Source organism: Ixodes scapularis, unplaced genomic scaffold, assembly GCF_016920785.2.
Source record: "Ixodes scapularis isolate PalLabHiFi unplaced genomic scaffold, ASM1692078v2 PGA_scaffold1__304_contigs__length_218370807, whole genome shotgun sequence".
Classification (NCBI taxonomy): Eukaryota; Metazoa; Arthropoda; class Arachnida; order Ixodida; family Ixodidae; genus Ixodes; species Ixodes scapularis.
The window spans coordinates 36,626,199-36,642,050 of NW_024609846.1; the positions used below are offsets into that span (position 1 = coordinate 36,626,199).

Below are 15,852 nucleotides of genomic sequence, written 5' to 3' on the forward strand. Positions count from 1 at the left end.
CCCAAGTTTCGCAACGTCGCCGTCAACATAACCGCGTGTGTTGCATTATGAGACGTTGCAGACCTATGCGGAGCACAAGTTCGTCTGCTTTTTTTCCAGGGGTTGTGGTGATGTCAGAACAACGTCGAGCTCTGATTGGCTCTGATTGAAGCACAGGGTTAGACCTCAAGGGAAGATGCCTTAACGTATACCTTCTATCCTTCAATCAGAGCGAATCAGAGCTCGGCGTCGTTCTGATCTCACCGCAACTCCTGCGCAAATAGCAGACGACTTGCTCACCGTATACAGTCGCCGACCGATTATTCGGACTCGGAGGGGACCCCCGGAAGGGGGGTCCCCACCGAGTTTGAATAATCGGTCGGCCTCAACCCAGCTTGTTTCTTGTGTAGGACACGGTATCGAGGCTACAGGGCAAAATCAAAACAACCAAAAAGGCGGTGACTAAGCTCGCGGCGCTATCGCGGCAGTGTTTTGTGTCTGTGAACTGAGGAAATCACGCAAATGATGTCCGAAATATCTAGCAATAACCTTTATGGCGTTCGAAATATAGGTCAATGTTATACATTAACTCTTGGGGTGAGTGACTGTTCGGCGAAAACGTCCAAATGATCGTAACGTGTCCGAAAAATCTGCGTCCGAAAAATTGGTTGGCGACTGTATATCCTTAGGCATCTATGAAAAATTAGTTTTTATCCACATCGTCTACTTTCAAAACAGCAGCTCGTTATGCTGCAGTTTCTTTTTTTACATATGTATGTGTATGTATTTCTCCGTTTTATAAGTTCACCATTGTTTCTTTTTTATTGGTTACTTGTTAATGAATAAGGCCACAGTTCTACATGCTCCACTGCATTCGTATTTTGGGTTCTTGGGGCCAGTACAGCTGTTTCTGACAGCCTTTCTACTTCATCTCCACCAATATTGATTTTGTGGGAGGAGAAAGGAATTAATATTATTGAGACGCGCTCTTTGATACCTCGTGTTCCAGACCCCCTGCTGAGCCACCTGCTATCCGAGGGGGGCCAGCCAGTGGCTGGGGACACGGGTGCCCTGGACCGCCTGGTGCGGGAGGCTGCTCAGGGACACACGGACTTTGTCCGGGAACACCTGGCCAAGCACCCAGACAGGGTCAGTCCATCCTTGGTCGTCGACTTCAAATTAGTACTGGCGCTGAAAGTGCAACTGTACTGTGCCGCGTCAAGCTGCCCACTGTTGCTGGAGCTACAGTAAGGCCATTGGAGATGAGTCCTTTTAAAGTCGTGTTGCTACTTATGTCTCGTCAAACATTGTCCATTTGCAATTGATTGTTTATTTGCGGTTTACCCCACTTTAGAAAGCAACTTCTTTGTTATGCAAAATACCCACCATGAAATGGGCCTTTTGCCGAGTTTCCGAAGCGTCAAAGAGAATTTCAGGAGTGTAGGTACATGCGCTGCATGTGCTGGCGTCTGCAGCAGTAAGTGTTTTAAAGTAAAAAATTATCAAATGGCACTTCACACTTGTGTTCCACAAATGCCTTATTTTGGTTATTCACTTTGCATACTTCATATGGGGAAGACGAGTGCTTACGGCGTGTGTGCTAACGTTCCCACCGTTCTCTTGGATGCTTGATATATGTAGTGAAAAGTCTATTGATTTTGAACTAGGAGTGTCTGCACTTAAACTCGAAAGGAAAACAGGGGTGCAGGTTTGTTTCAAATGATTGACCCTATGGAACGTCTTCGCATTGATTGGTGAACTTGACAAAGTCACCTATTCTGTGAAGAGCTTTTGAGCTTGTCGTTTTACTTTATTTTTTGTGAGTATTCCCGCCTTGCATCCAGCCCATCAGATGTGTTGGTGGTGGCATTAGAGTTCTTTTTATATGTGGACTGAAATTTATGCATCAAGTCTGTTAGCCTTTTTCTTGTTTCTTACAGGTGCCGTCTGTTATGAAGATTCATATTATATTTTCTGGACTATAGTCGACATCCTGTCTGCAGAGTCAAATTTTGGCTGAACAAAAAAAGACTTTTCTTGGATCGTCTGTGCTCAGTGCATAGTTTGCACCCAGTGCGTCGAACGCACATAATGATCCTCATTCACAGCACACCTGGAAAAATGCCCACTTTATTAGCGCGCAAAGAATGTTTTATGACACAAAAGTCGCCATTAACATAATCAGTAATTCACAAAATCCGTCACGTATCGTCCTACTGAACGATTTAGAAAAATATAAATTGTTGCGTGGTCTGCACTTGTAGATAGTTCTCACTGCATAAAATTTCAACTTTTAGACGTACGTAGTCCGTGGAAAATACCGTAGTTTGTCAGATTCTCATGAATGAGAGGGTTGCTCTCCAACCACAAACCTTCCGATTGTCCCACAGCGGCCAGGTGCGAGATAGATGACCCACACGTTACTCCTATTTCTATGTGCTTTGCAGGTGAACCAGAAGAGCTCGGGGAAGACAGCCCTGCAGGTGGCGAGCCACCAGGGTCACCAGGAGATTGTGGAACTCCTGCTGCAGTGCGCGGCTTCCGTCGAAGCGCAGGACGACGACGGCGACACCGCCCTCCACTATGCCGCCTTTGGGTGAGCACTTCTTGTAGATTGCACGCTCGGACTGTCCGGGCTGCAATAGCCGACTGCGTGAAGTCCAAAATTTTCGGAGGTTTTCGTTTTGCCTAGTGCCGCCAAATGAACTGTTCCTGGAATCAGGCATGTAGCCAGGGTTTTGATTCGGTGACAAAATGCTGTATGAGAGGGAGGGGGAAGAGGAGGCCCCAGCAAAATAGAAAATTTGGGGGGGGGGGGGGGGGGGGGGGGGGGGGCGAGCCCCATGGGCCCTTCCCCTGGCTCTTCTGGCACTCCCATCCGCTGTTGTCTCGTGGCCAGCTCGTTGTTTAGTACAGAACGGACACAGGTGTCAAGAGTTAGATCAGAGGAGGCGACTTTTAAAGCCTAAGATGCTGTGTCGGGAAGCTCAAGCGATATTGTTTTACTTTGTAGCACACTGTCTTGATGTTTCTGAAGGAGGCAAAAAGAGTTTCCCCAATTTCTGACAATGCTTCAGGAAACTGGCAACAATCATTTAAAGCACCAAGGTTCAGTTTTAAACTGTGATAGCCTGCTACAAAGGGTTTAGCCGACAGAATCCAATCCGATCCGATGTCCTTGTTACTCTCAGCGTAGCTTATTTATGGCTCAAGTATTGCTTTAGGCTGGCTCAGATTGGAATGCGATTTCGCAAGGAGCTCTCTGCTTCGCCATCGGGGCTTTATCAGATGGTTGCCAATGCAGTTTTCCGGTTCGCCTTGCGGTTCACTTCCTTGGCCGTCTCTTGGAATGACGAGGTGAGCGTCTGCCATTGCAGGAACCAGCCGGTGATCATGGAACAGCTGCTGAAGGCGGGTGCCCATGTGAATGCGGTGAACAAGGCCAAGTGCACGGCGCTGCACGTGGCCGTGAACAAGCAGCATGCCAACTGTGTCCGGGTGCTGCTCAAGTTCCGTTCGATCCTCAACGTCAACATCCAGGCACGCATTTGCTTTTCTCGATGCCCGCCTCGCGAGTCTTCGGTGTAGTTGCCGGACCAGAAGTGTCGACGCAACGCGATTTGGCGGGCCGCCAAAGAAGTTTCGGATGCCTCACTTCTGGAGGATATATGGGAAAGTCTCCGGAAGCGAAGCGAAGCTTGTTTGATGCACAATGTAGCTGTTTGTGCTGGTCGTGTGCTACCAGGCCTATAGAGTGTCCAGTTTATTGTCCCAGGGTGCAGCCGATGCAGCAAATAGATTTCACAGACAAAACTAAGCAGGCCTGAAGCCAACGAGTAGTTTTTTTTTCCCCCCAATAATAGTGACAATTGCGTGGTACTAGCCGATATGAGTCTGAATCACTGCTTTGGCATTTATTGTTCTTTTTCGTTGGTCGTCTGCTTTGGAAGTGAGGCTCTACAACCATGCACATTTTGCAGCATCTCGGTAGCTAGTCGGTAGCATTCTCATTTTTAGAAATAAAGACTATGATGAAACAATATAGAACGAGTAGACAAAGTGAAGAAACAGAGTGTTGACTTGAAACCGATTGGTTGAAAAGACAGACACGAAACAACAACAAAAATCCATCCTTTTATCGCGTGCACGTGTAATTGCCATGGCATGTGTACTAGTGCGAAATCCTTCGCTCGCTGTACGGAGACCTTTCTTAACTGCGAACGTCTCCATATGGGGACGTTTGCAGTCAAGAAAGTTTTTCTTTGTGGCCCTCGTAGGACTCGTATGGGGACACAGCCCTGCATGACGCCATAGGCAAGGACAACCTGGAGATCATCGACTTACTCATCAACGTCCCCGAGGTGGACTTTTCCCTGAAGAACAAGAGGGGCTTCAACGTGCTGCACCACGCTGCACTCAAGGGGAATAACTTGTAAGTTTTGGAAGCGTCTGATTTCGAGTGCCATGTTGTTTCTGTCGTAATCCAGCAATTGCTACTAAATCGGTTTGAAAATGTCCGCTCCAGGGGCAGGCAACACTTCTAAAACATTTAGCAACTAGACGAGAAAATTCGTTTCGTTTGGCCTTGCTTACTATACTCGGCGGTAACTTTTTTGTGCTACAGGCTATAAAAACCAGTCCAATTTCCACAGTGTTCCAATGCTGTCAAAGCTATTTGCGCGACCGTGTGGATTTCTTTTGGCGTCTCGTTCAGACAGGAGCAGATGCATATGATCGCAAGACGTGCTTGCGGAGCAATGTGGGTCTGTCACACTGTGAAGGCTGTGCTAGCCTCGACAGCGTAGCACATAAACGGTTGATGCCAAGTAGCATGGTTTTCCACTCAATGTTAATCAGACAGTGGAGCATTGCTTCCCAGTAGTAATAGAGCGTTTCACTTGTTCGTGAAATGTTCCTTTATTTATTTATTTATAAATAAATAATAAATAAATAAATGTTCCTTAGATCTTCTCGGCTGTGGGCTGCGTAGGTAAACGTAGCAAGTGTGCTGGAACCTTTGTAAGATGCGCGTTTCTTTTACAGCGCAACGGAACGCCTCCTTTCTCGAACGCGACAAATAGTGGACATAAAGAAAGACGACGGGTTTGCGGCCCTTCACCTGGCGGCGCTCAACGGCCATTTCCTGGTTGTGGAAACCCTACTCATTCAGGTAGCCATTGTGTCGTCTTGCTAGAGCTTTTTACGCCGAGGGTGTCCAGAGGACAGTGATGTGGCAGTTTGTGCATCCGTCTATATTCAACGACCTGTTTCGTGCGCTCATTGTCTTCTGCCATGCTTTGGCTGTGCATGCATGCTTGAGGCTCGCAAGATGCCGAAGTGCTATGGAAGGTGGGAAGCTCGCGCTGGGGGATGGGGCATCTGCAGGATTTCCCTGCGGACCTCACCCTGTGGATGACTGTGGTAGTGCTCCAATTGGTGCACCCGTCTGGCGGAAATATGCCGGCTGCGGTGCGAGCTGTCTTCCTTTGTTCCCCCAGGGCCAGTGCGAGGCGGACGTGCGCAACAACCGCAAGCAGACGCCCCTCCTGCTGGCGGTGAGCCAGGGCCACTGCGCCATTGCGGAGCTGCTGCTGGGGGCGGGGGGAGCCCAGGTCAACGCGGAGGACGAGGACGCAGACACGGCCCTGCACTTGGCCCTGATCAAGCGGTCGGCGATCCGGCCGCAGGACTTGGACCCCGCCGAGGCACCAGTCATCGCAGGGGTGCGTGGGGGAACAGTTGCGCTCTGCCCGTTCGGACTGTATTTCTTGACTCGAGTTTGTGGCGTGATACTGAGTGACTCTGTGAGGTTATTTGGTGTTTGTGATGTGCCCAACTGACCCCTTGATAGTATCACTGATATAACACCTTAATACTGTCAAAAAGTCAACTGACTCCTTGATATGACTGAGTTTGTAACGCGATATCACGGGACATTATGGGACGTCGAGTGTGGGTGTGAGAAAAGGTAGCGAACCAGAGTTTGTGAAGGGATTTTGAGTGACATCGCAGTATTGTTTGCAATTCATGGTAGGCCCAATTGACAGACACCTTTATAATACTGCTTTATTTGATCAAGAAGTCAAATGACTCATCGATATGACTGAGTTTGTGACATGATATTGAGTAATGCTATGTGATATTGAATGTGGGGGATAGCTTAGATAGCGAGCCGGATCATAAGGTGATATCTAGTGACGTTATGATATTGACTGTCTGTGCAAATACAGATAGGGAGCTAGACTTTGTGAAAAAATAATGTATGACATCGGGATGTTACTCAAACTGTGTTATCTGATGCCAACTGTGTCCTTGATATGACTCGAGTTTGTGATATGATACCGAGTGATGTCGTATCATATTGGGTCAAAGCGCGTGTGCAGGTAGTGATTCAGAGTCCATGAGGCGATGTTGAGTGACTCTCCGAAAATATTAGAACTTTACACAATGTCAACTTGCTCCTTGATGAGAATGTGATATGATATCGAGTGTGGTCACTCTGTTGAGAGTGAAGTAGGAGTTTGTGTGACGATTTCAAATGACCCCGCGATACTATTTTAACTTCACAAGACAATGTCAAATCACTCCTTGGTATGATTTTGTGACGTGATACCGAGCGACGTAGCGCAATGTCAGGTCTGGGTGTGTGTGCAGATAGCGAGCCAGTTGGGTTCTTCGCCCCTGCCCGAAGTGGACGGCACCTTGGCCCTGGCCTGCTTCCTCGCCAAGGAGGGTGCAGACTTGAACAAGAGCAACCTGGTGGGCAGGACTCCCCTAGACCTGGCCGGCTCGCCCATCGTGGCCGACCTGCTGCAGCACTGGAAGGCGCACAAGGAGTGGGTGACCCCTTCCGTCTTCCTCGTCGCTCCTATGTGTCGTGATCGTGTGCAAGTGTTCTAAAATATCCGTGGTCCCCCAGAAACACTTACCTAGTACAACTACGGTGGCTGAAACGCGTCTCCAACTGGTCCGTCTGCCGCATCCAAAGAAGCGGTTCCTCGATTTCCGCCCGATGACTTCATACACGTGCCGTGCCGTTGCCGGCACTTCCTTACAAGGACCTTTGAGGCCTAATAAACCGAGCCGAAGCGAACCTAGGGAAGTTGCAGTGTTTTCATAATTTCTGGCCAAGAAAATTTAGGGTCGAAGAATTGCCTTGGATCGAGACGGAAATTTCGAGTTAGCTCCGCTGCCTCCCCTGCTGTAAATTACTTAATTTTTACTCTTTTTTTTTTATTCTTATTTTCAGTGACCCACTAACAGCTTAACGCCTCCTTAGTGGTGCACTTATCAATGAGTCACTGAGTAGAAAAAGGTTAAACAGGATAAAAGTGAAACGTTAGGAAAAAACAATAGTCTCAACACACTGTCGAAATGTACGCTTTTCATCAAAAATATCAAGGCTAGCATTTGCACAAATCTGTTTTAAATGGTTATAAGTCAGTTGTAGGCATGTCATGGGTGCAGCATGGTAAAAGCTGGTAGGGTAAAACAAAGTATAAAGTCTACAAGACTGACGAGAAACGTGCAAGTAGATGTGACTAAGTAGCTCTGGGGAATCAATTATACCATTAACAATCTTATACAAATATGTCAATTCACGAATTGTTCTCCTGTTGTGCAACGAGTCTAACTTCACGAGTTCAGAAATTCTCTCATAACAATAGAAATAATTCGGTTGAAAATAACGATCAAACAAAACATGAACGGACCTACGTTGAACACTCTCAATTACACCTGAATTTGTCACTCCAATAAAGTTCCAGACAACTGAGGCATATTCAACACGACTACGCACCAGTGAAGAAAACAAACGTAAAATACAAAGTGGTTTAGAAAAATCGCGTGTCACTCATGTAATGGCTCCCAGCACTCTAAAGGAAGCATTCGGAATTGTAGTCACGTGATGATTGAAATTAACTGCAGGATCCATAAAAACGCCCAGATCATGGATGACCTCAACGCGAGTAATATCGGTGGAATCTAATACATAGGGAAAACTCAGAATTTCACGCTTCCTAGAAAAGGAAGTTTATGAGCTACATTTTTGGCAAATTTCTCAAGGTGCAGGTTTCTGAATTAGTTCGCCAGCAGAGATTTTCATGACCCATTTTGTAGTCGTTACCCTGCGGTGACGACTACACGAGAGATCAAATTGCAAAGATGGCGAAACTTGGGCCTTTATGAAAACCAAGTTGTTCATCATATATTCCATTCCTCGTAACTTCACAGACGACAAAAGCTACGGCTCCGCGACTCCCATGGCAGTCATGCATGAGGGAAAAAACTCGGCTATCTAGAGACAAAAATAATTTGTAGTTTTGAAAAAAAAAAAAAAAAGAAACTTTCAGTATTGTAATAATTTGAAAATTAATAACATCATTGACCTAAATACCTAGAGAGATAGACGATGTATCATTTAAAACATTACTCTGAAATAAATATCAAATGTAATCTAATCTGATTAATTCAGCACACAGTCAACGGAAGGGTAACGACCCCGAATAGTCCCACTTACCGACTTGCCGGCATAGATCCCGAAGTCATTCGGATGAGTGGCTTCAGGGATTGGAAAAGGCCCAGCACTCACAGATTGATCAGACATTTCTGCTAAGGACGATAGCGTCTGCTGAACTACCGGTTCGCAAATGCTGGGAGTTGCACATTGCAGTGTTAATGCAAAGTCCGCTGATTTCGAATCGCAACACTTTTTTTGAAAAGTAGGGAAGCATCGTATTTGGCTGTAGGCAGCTTAGGTGGTGTAGCTCTTCTTGGACTCTCGAATTTAAGCAGCAGCAGTCACACTCGGGAAAAAGTTGCACCGAGGGAACGGCGTCGGTGCACAACAAATTTTAGTGATTAGATGGGTCTGAAGGAACGATCGTGAGAGAATGCGAAAATAAAGAAAGAGATACGGAGAGGCAGGAAGAGAACAAGATAGTGATAAGAAAGAAGACAGAGATGGAAAGAAGGATGTCGACAATATCTACAGGCGGTAGCTTTGGGCTCATTGACAGGGATCCGTCAAAATCTCAGCGAATTCAGGGGCTGCCAATGTCATACACCTACCCAGTCATAGCCACCGCCGCTTGCAACTTCAATAGGCTATACTCCCTCCCTTGTGATTGGAAGCCCCCTTAATCACAATTGGGGCGGCCATTGTTTCTCACACCCCAGTCACAACCAAATTAACTTAAACAACCTCTGAAAAAAAAATTTAACAGCTTAGAAATGTGCATGTCAAAAAATTAATTTGACGCAAAAAAAGAAAAAAAAAATTTTTAGAGCAGTATTGATTGTGCGAGATGCGATTTAGTCGGGAGTCACCTCCTCTACACTTGTTTTCTCCCCCAGCATTTCGGGCGCGTGAAGGAGAGGTAGATCGGCTTCGCCTTCACAACCGAGATGGTCATTCCGGAATGACCCTTGACTAGTATATGGAGTTTGCGTGCAGAATCTCAAATAAATCTCTCGCCAACAATATTGCTCTAAAAAGTTTTTTTTGCATAAAATTTATTTTTTGGCATGCGTGTCCCACCCAGACTGTTTAAAAAAAAATTGTTTTTTTCTTTTCAGGGGCCCTTTAACATGTGCTCCTGCATGAAAAGCGCTGGCAAGACAGCGCAACCAACAGAAGTCTTAAAGTGCCCCTGAAAATAAAAAAAAAAAAGTTTTTATACAGTCTGGTTGGTACACGCATGTCAGGAAATAAATTTTATGCAAGAAAAATTTTTTAGAGCAATATTGACGACGCAAGATTTATTTGAGATTCTGCGCGCAAAGTCCATGATGTGACGGAATGGTCATTTGCTCTTTCGACCTCAACGAGATGGTCCTACACTTTCTCCAACTCAACGTGATGGCCAAGCCAATCCACCTCTTCTCCAAGTGCCTGAAAGGCCGAGAGAAAACAAGTGGAAAGGAGGTGACTACTGACTAAACCGCGTCTCGCACCGTAAATATTGCTCAAAGAAAGCTTTTTTTCTGCAAAAAAATTAATTTTCTGACGCGTGTTCCAACCAGACTGTTTGAAATTTTTATTTTTTTCTATTTTCAGTTTTTTTAAAGATAACTACGTAAGTGCGGATAACTTCTTCACCACCCTTGTAGATCCATCTGCGTCCGTGGCGAGACTCGCACAAACAAATATACTAAATAATTGGAAGAGCATAAAACTTACGGATAGATAAGACGATTTCCCAACTGGCAGCAGGCGTTTGACGCCTCCGACGGGTTGGGGTCTTTCTCTCAAACGAGGAGGACGGCGAGGGATGTGTTATCGGGGGAGGGAAACCATGGAGCTCTGAATTCTCTACATTCGCTCTACATTGCAAGCATTCGTACCAACAATGGGGAAATTTCGTGGTTTGTCATAGGAACGGCTCGTCCGTTTGCTAATCTTTGCGAACCACTGCAGGAAGGCGGCGGCGGCCCTGGCGGCGGCAGCTGCGGCGGCTTCCGAGGCCGCGCCGGCCGAGGTGGTTCCGGGCAGCGAGTGCCAGATCTGCCTCGAGGCTCTGGCGACCGTGGTGTTTGAGCCGTGCGGGCATCGGGTGGCCTGCGAGGAGTGCTGCTCGCGCATGAAGAAGTGCCTCAGCTGCCAGCAGATCATCGTCAAGAAGACCGACCCTGGTGAGGCCCCCCTTTGTGAGTCGTCCAATAAGTAATATGTCTTTTTTTGTCAATCTTTTTTTTTACGGTACATTGTGTCGGGCCCGTCAAAGCCACGGGGGTTGTGGCTTTGATGGCAGTCAGCTCCGTGCTCTCCGTTTTTAAAGCATGAAACGCTTCTTAACTCTGTTCCCCAATTCCAATATTTTGTCTGCCGTGGAATTTCCGCTAAATTTAGCGGGGAAAGTGGTGTCTTGTTACGTCACACGACCTATACGCCCTCGGGAAAATTTACGGCACGTGATCTATAGGTCGACTCAGTTTCCCTGCTAAATTTAGCTGGAAAATTCACGTCTTGTGACCCAGGTACCGATTCAGTTTCCCGCTAAATTTAGCGGGGGGAATCGACGTCACGTAACCTATACAACCGTTCAGCTTAATTTAGCGGGAGAATATATGTTGTGTGACACACCAATTTCCTATAATGCATTTCATGCATTTTACGACTTTGAAGGCAAATTTCGCTGCCAATTTTATTTTGTTCCTTTTTTTGGTTAGGTACTTCTTTTATATCACGTCTTGCGGCAAACCACTAATTTACAATACCAACTGCTAAAAAAAAAAGAAGGAGAAAGAAATTATGTTTGGAGTCACTTGGCAATCTTTGTTAATTATGTGATAACTGTTAATTACATCTAAACATAGATTTGAATATATACACACTGCACATCGGTGTGCACATATTTTATCAGCGTAAATTACCGTAGTAACAGAATCGCTTGACTTGAAGGAGAGCTTGTCTAGGCAATGGGCAACTGTAGGAATCATACTAAAATGAACTGAAAGGTTGTGCTCAGTTTCACTTTATGTGTGAATGCAGCAAGATCTGGGCTTTCAGCTTCCCTGCCGAGCACGGGCACCCGTGCAGTGCAAGCTTCATTCGGGGCAACATCCCCGTGCCTGTTGCTTTGGCTTTGCCCAGGTGAAAATCAGTCCACTTCCAGCTGGATGACGAAACTGATCCCAGCTGGAAATGAGACAGTCCGGCTGGAATCTAGCTGGACTGTCCCATATCCAGCCGGGATCAGTTCTATAATCCAGCTGGAAGTGGACTGATTTTCACCTGGCTGCTTGCACATAAAATGAAAGAAGTTATAGTCGGTGAGAGGTTTAGAATATAATGGAAGCGCCTCCCATATTCCTCCCCTTTGGCAGAGCGATCTCTGGCGTTCACACTGCTAAAGTGGAAAGAGATGGGAGGAGTTTCCACTTGTCTCTCAACCTGCTGCCGACTATGTATAGTACGGGTGAGTTCAGATGAGGACAGTCGTGGTGGTGTTGTGCCTAGTCCTTGTTTTCAATTAAATTTTCATATGAGGTAGCAAAACATGTCCACACATTGGAACAGACCTTACTTTCGCAAGATACTTTCTTGTTTTCGTAAAAATAAATTGCATCTGAGAGGATAAACAATGATTTTCCCAATTGTGCTGGGATGCAGCTTTGGGGGCCTCAGGATTAAAGAATACATTTGTCTGAAACATAAAAATGTTTATGTGTAAAGCACACCGACTGGTCCACTTAAATTAGTTTGATTTATATAACTTAGATTTATATTTGAAATAAAATAAAATGATAAACATGGCCTCTTGTGAAACTCTTTCATATTCACGCATTTTTCTGCAAATTGTTTCAACACATCTTAGATTTAAATTTTTTAGTTGAAACGTTTTGTACAGAGTATTTCATTCTTTATTCACTTTTAACAAAAATGTTAACGCTCAACCATTGTGAATCTTTTTGTTTTTTGCATTGCACCCTGAAGTTTTTTAAATATCCAAAAAGTCAAACTTGTGCAATATTTCTGCAGCAATAAAAAATATAATCCTCGATTTTCTTCTTACTTCCCTCGAGCAACCTTTAAAAACTGGTAAATCAAGATCTGTAAAAACACGTTGCATTATATTGTCTAAAAAATAAACTTTAGCCAGGCCAATATTGCAGTCAGTTACTGTTGGAGGGTTTCTGTCTTAACGACTAGTGGTACTCAAGCACCGCATCCACAGTGGCTGCACTTGGTCACATTTTCGCCAAGACACTATGGAGCATTAGAGGAAAACCTGTCACAGACGCTGCGAGAATACCCCGCCGATTGCGAAAGCTTCAAGGGGCACTGACACCCCAAAGGTCATACTCTTTTTTATTGTCTAAAACGATGCAAGTTGTAGTCATAGACATAAAAAAAAAAACGCATCTCGAAAAAAAATTTCCCCGCGTGAGCGCGCACCTTTTTATTTTTGGCGTTCATATTTCCCGCGCTCACCTCCTTGCTTCTTTTGATCGGTGACGTCAAAAATCAGGAAATTTAGAAGCTTTGTAGGCGACATTTCTATAACATTTAATAACGGCAATCGTAAAACATGTTTTTTAACGCAATGACGAACGCACTACGGCCTTCCTCTTTGAAATATCAAAAATCAGATTTCGGTGTGATGTCGCTTCCTGGATTTGTGTTCTCCCTCAAAAAACTTGGCAGCGCTCGAGCAGAGGCTTATCGCCGAGTCGGGGAAGAAACCGGTTTTTCCCTGCACCGGCTCCCTTCTATCCCGCCTGCTCACCTCCTCCTCTCTTTGGGTCGCGGTAGCAACAGCGCTTTGCTTCACAGCGTGGTGCGGAGGTCCGAAAGAAAGTCAAGTCGCAGGAGAATGCAAAATTTGACTCACTGCACTGGCGCGGATCGCGCGTGAACTTCAAATCCGGCATTTGGAAATTGTTTTTTTTAATTCATGAGTACTGAATTCCCAAGTTTCGAATTTTGAGGGTAATGTCCCGGCATCATTTTCAATCGTTTCGATAATAAAATAAATTACGATTTTGATGTGTCAGTGCCCCTTTCAGAAACAAAATGATGGTCGGATCGACAGATGGAAATGCTGCTTCAAACTTTTTTTCATCCAATGAATGTTTTCTCTCGGTCACAGCGGGCAAGCCCCTGATGTCGCGGGCCCGGCAGGCGAGCCTGGAGCGCCTGCGCTACCTGGAATCCAAGGTGCAGGAGATGGAGGAGTCGCAGGGCTGCTCCATCTGCATGGAGCGGCGCCGCAACGTGGCCTTCCTGTGCGGTCACGGTGCGTGCGCCCTGTGCGCCCAGACCCTGCGCACCTGCCACATGTGCCGCAAGGCCATCGCTAAGAAGATCTACCTCTACTGAGCGGGGTGAGCAAAACCAGGCCCACATCTTCTTGCGTCGACGCACGGGGTTGGGACATTGTAAATCTATTGTTTTTTTTTAACAGAGCCCCTCCTAGTATCGGCAGTAACACAATAAAGCGGCGCAAAGACTGCGAACCTTGTAAAACACTACGCTTTTGCGCTAGGGAGTGTCTGGCACATCACTATGCACTGCTGTCAGATGGCTCGGATCTAAAACGTTGCTTAAACTGAAAGAATGCTTGGCTTAGGTGCGGGGACAGTCGAGAAGATTTGGTAGCTAGGGGAACCCTCGGGGGCGTTTTTGGGCCTCGAGGATTTTTCCGGAAACCCCTGGGTTCCTAGGAACTCAGTTTGAGACCCCGTGTCTTAACGTATCGGAGTACGATTCACTGCAGAGGTGCCCATTGGTGGTGCAGTTAATGTTGAAAAATAATGTAAATTTAAACTTACAAAAAAAAAAATTGCTTTTTTTTGTCAGGCATTTAGTTAGGTTTTTATTTTTCTTGCAAAACCATCACATAGTTTGGTGAGGCGTTGTGGTATTTATTACAACAATAGAACAGGTGGACCAAAAAGGAAATAAAATTGGCTTCTATTTATACCCTTTGGTTTGCCAAAATAAGTGCCATAGTGATTAACCATATCATTTGACGTTTTCACGCGAGGTAGACTTGGCCTGTGACCTACGTGAAAAAGATGCCTTTTCTTTGTTACCTTTTACTCGGATAAACTTATTTGTATTCTTAAGGGGTGATGTGGGGCTTTAGAGTCATTTTCGTATTTATAAAAGAATACTTTTCATATTATACACATGTATAACACATATCACACTTATTCAAAATATCCAATCGGATATTGAATATCTTTACTATAACTTGAGTTATGGGAGATTGGTCTAATTTGATTGGGTCATTTGTTACGGGTCGTTAGAGAAAAATTATTCGTAAATTATCAAAATTTTTAATGCAACTGCATTCACAAAGGTGTAATTTGTCTGGTGATGCTATTTTAGATCTTAACTGAGGGGGTTATGTTACTAAACAACTATTGTAATTATGTAAAAGAGATGCTTTCTCATTATTTAAGAAAGTAATTAATTGGATAGAACTGTTAAGTTGGAAGACTATAAAAATAGCATCACCGCACAGCTCCATTCTTCCCGACTAAAATCGTACCAAACATGTTAATATTGTCCAAGACAAACTTCAAAAAAACGCCTGTAAGGCATCGGTACTTGTGAAGAAAGTGTGAAGAGAGAAAAAAGCCCTTGAAGTATGTGTATTCCTATTGAATGTTCATAGAAAATTAAGACTGCATAATTTTTTTTTCATATTTAAAAATTAGATGGAGCAATTATATTTTGCACAGAGCTGTGTGGGTATGTCTAAATACCAAAAAAGCCATTTTCTTAAAAGTGAATTTTCCCCAACTTTTTACCATTTAAAGACCAGCCTTCCCCCTTAAAAAACATACACTGTCTGTTCGCACCTCTGTCGGGGCTCACCCTAGAAATTCTTGAGATGTGGACATCTGACAATTTTCAGGGTGTTGGGAGGAGGAGGGGGATCACTACAACTTTTGGTGTCCTTGGCACTTTCTTTACCGCGCAGCAGGGATTTTGTTCAAAGGGATCATGCACTTCTGTTCCGTAGTGCCGCATAAATCTGCCAAACGCAACAACTTGTGGCGTCACACATTTTCAAAATCACCGTCATCTTGTCCAGCAGAAGTCAGATATAGAGGTGGGTTGGGTATGGTAGAGATGTGCAGTCAGCCAGACTGGTAGGCGGCAAGACCACTGCCACCCACTTTGGGGAGAACTTTGATCTCCGCGCTGAATTACATTGCAATCTGTTAAGAAGCCGAAATATGCCTACCCTTCAAAGGGTTAACGTGCCATTCAGCCTACCCTGTACTAAGTGGCATGAAGCAGTTTAAAACATTTGAATTTGCCATTTTACACGGAAGCACCACCACATATTGTCTATGCATGTTTTCATAGTGTGCCAACATACAACCTCCAAAGAGGTATTGGTTAGCTTCTCATGT

The 15,852-nt window shown here is 45.1% G+C and overlaps 1 protein-coding gene across 2 annotated transcripts in view; it reads left to right on the forward strand.

The window, feature by feature from the left end:
* LOC8024059 (E3 ubiquitin-protein ligase MIB2) overlaps positions 1–15,852 on the forward strand; it is a 53,043-nt gene that overhangs the window by 33,938 nt on the left and 3,253 nt on the right. For both annotated transcript variants that reach the window (XM_029985986.4, XM_040205582.2), the window contains 9 exons: positions 989–1,128; positions 2,427–2,575; positions 3,357–3,519; positions 4,257–4,411; positions 5,023–5,149; positions 5,478–5,702; positions 6,634–6,815; positions 10,397–10,611; positions 13,572–13,806. In XM_029985986.4, the coding sequence (XP_029841846.1) occupies positions 989–1,128; positions 2,427–2,575; positions 3,357–3,519; positions 4,257–4,411; positions 5,023–5,149; positions 5,478–5,702; positions 6,634–6,815; positions 10,397–10,611; positions 13,572–13,801 (1,586 nt within the window). In that variant the 3' untranslated portion in view covers positions 13,802–13,806. The remainder of the gene's footprint in view (positions 1–988; positions 1,129–2,426; positions 2,576–3,356; positions 3,520–4,256; positions 4,412–5,022; positions 5,150–5,477; positions 5,703–6,633; positions 6,816–10,396; positions 10,612–13,571; positions 13,807–15,852) is intronic.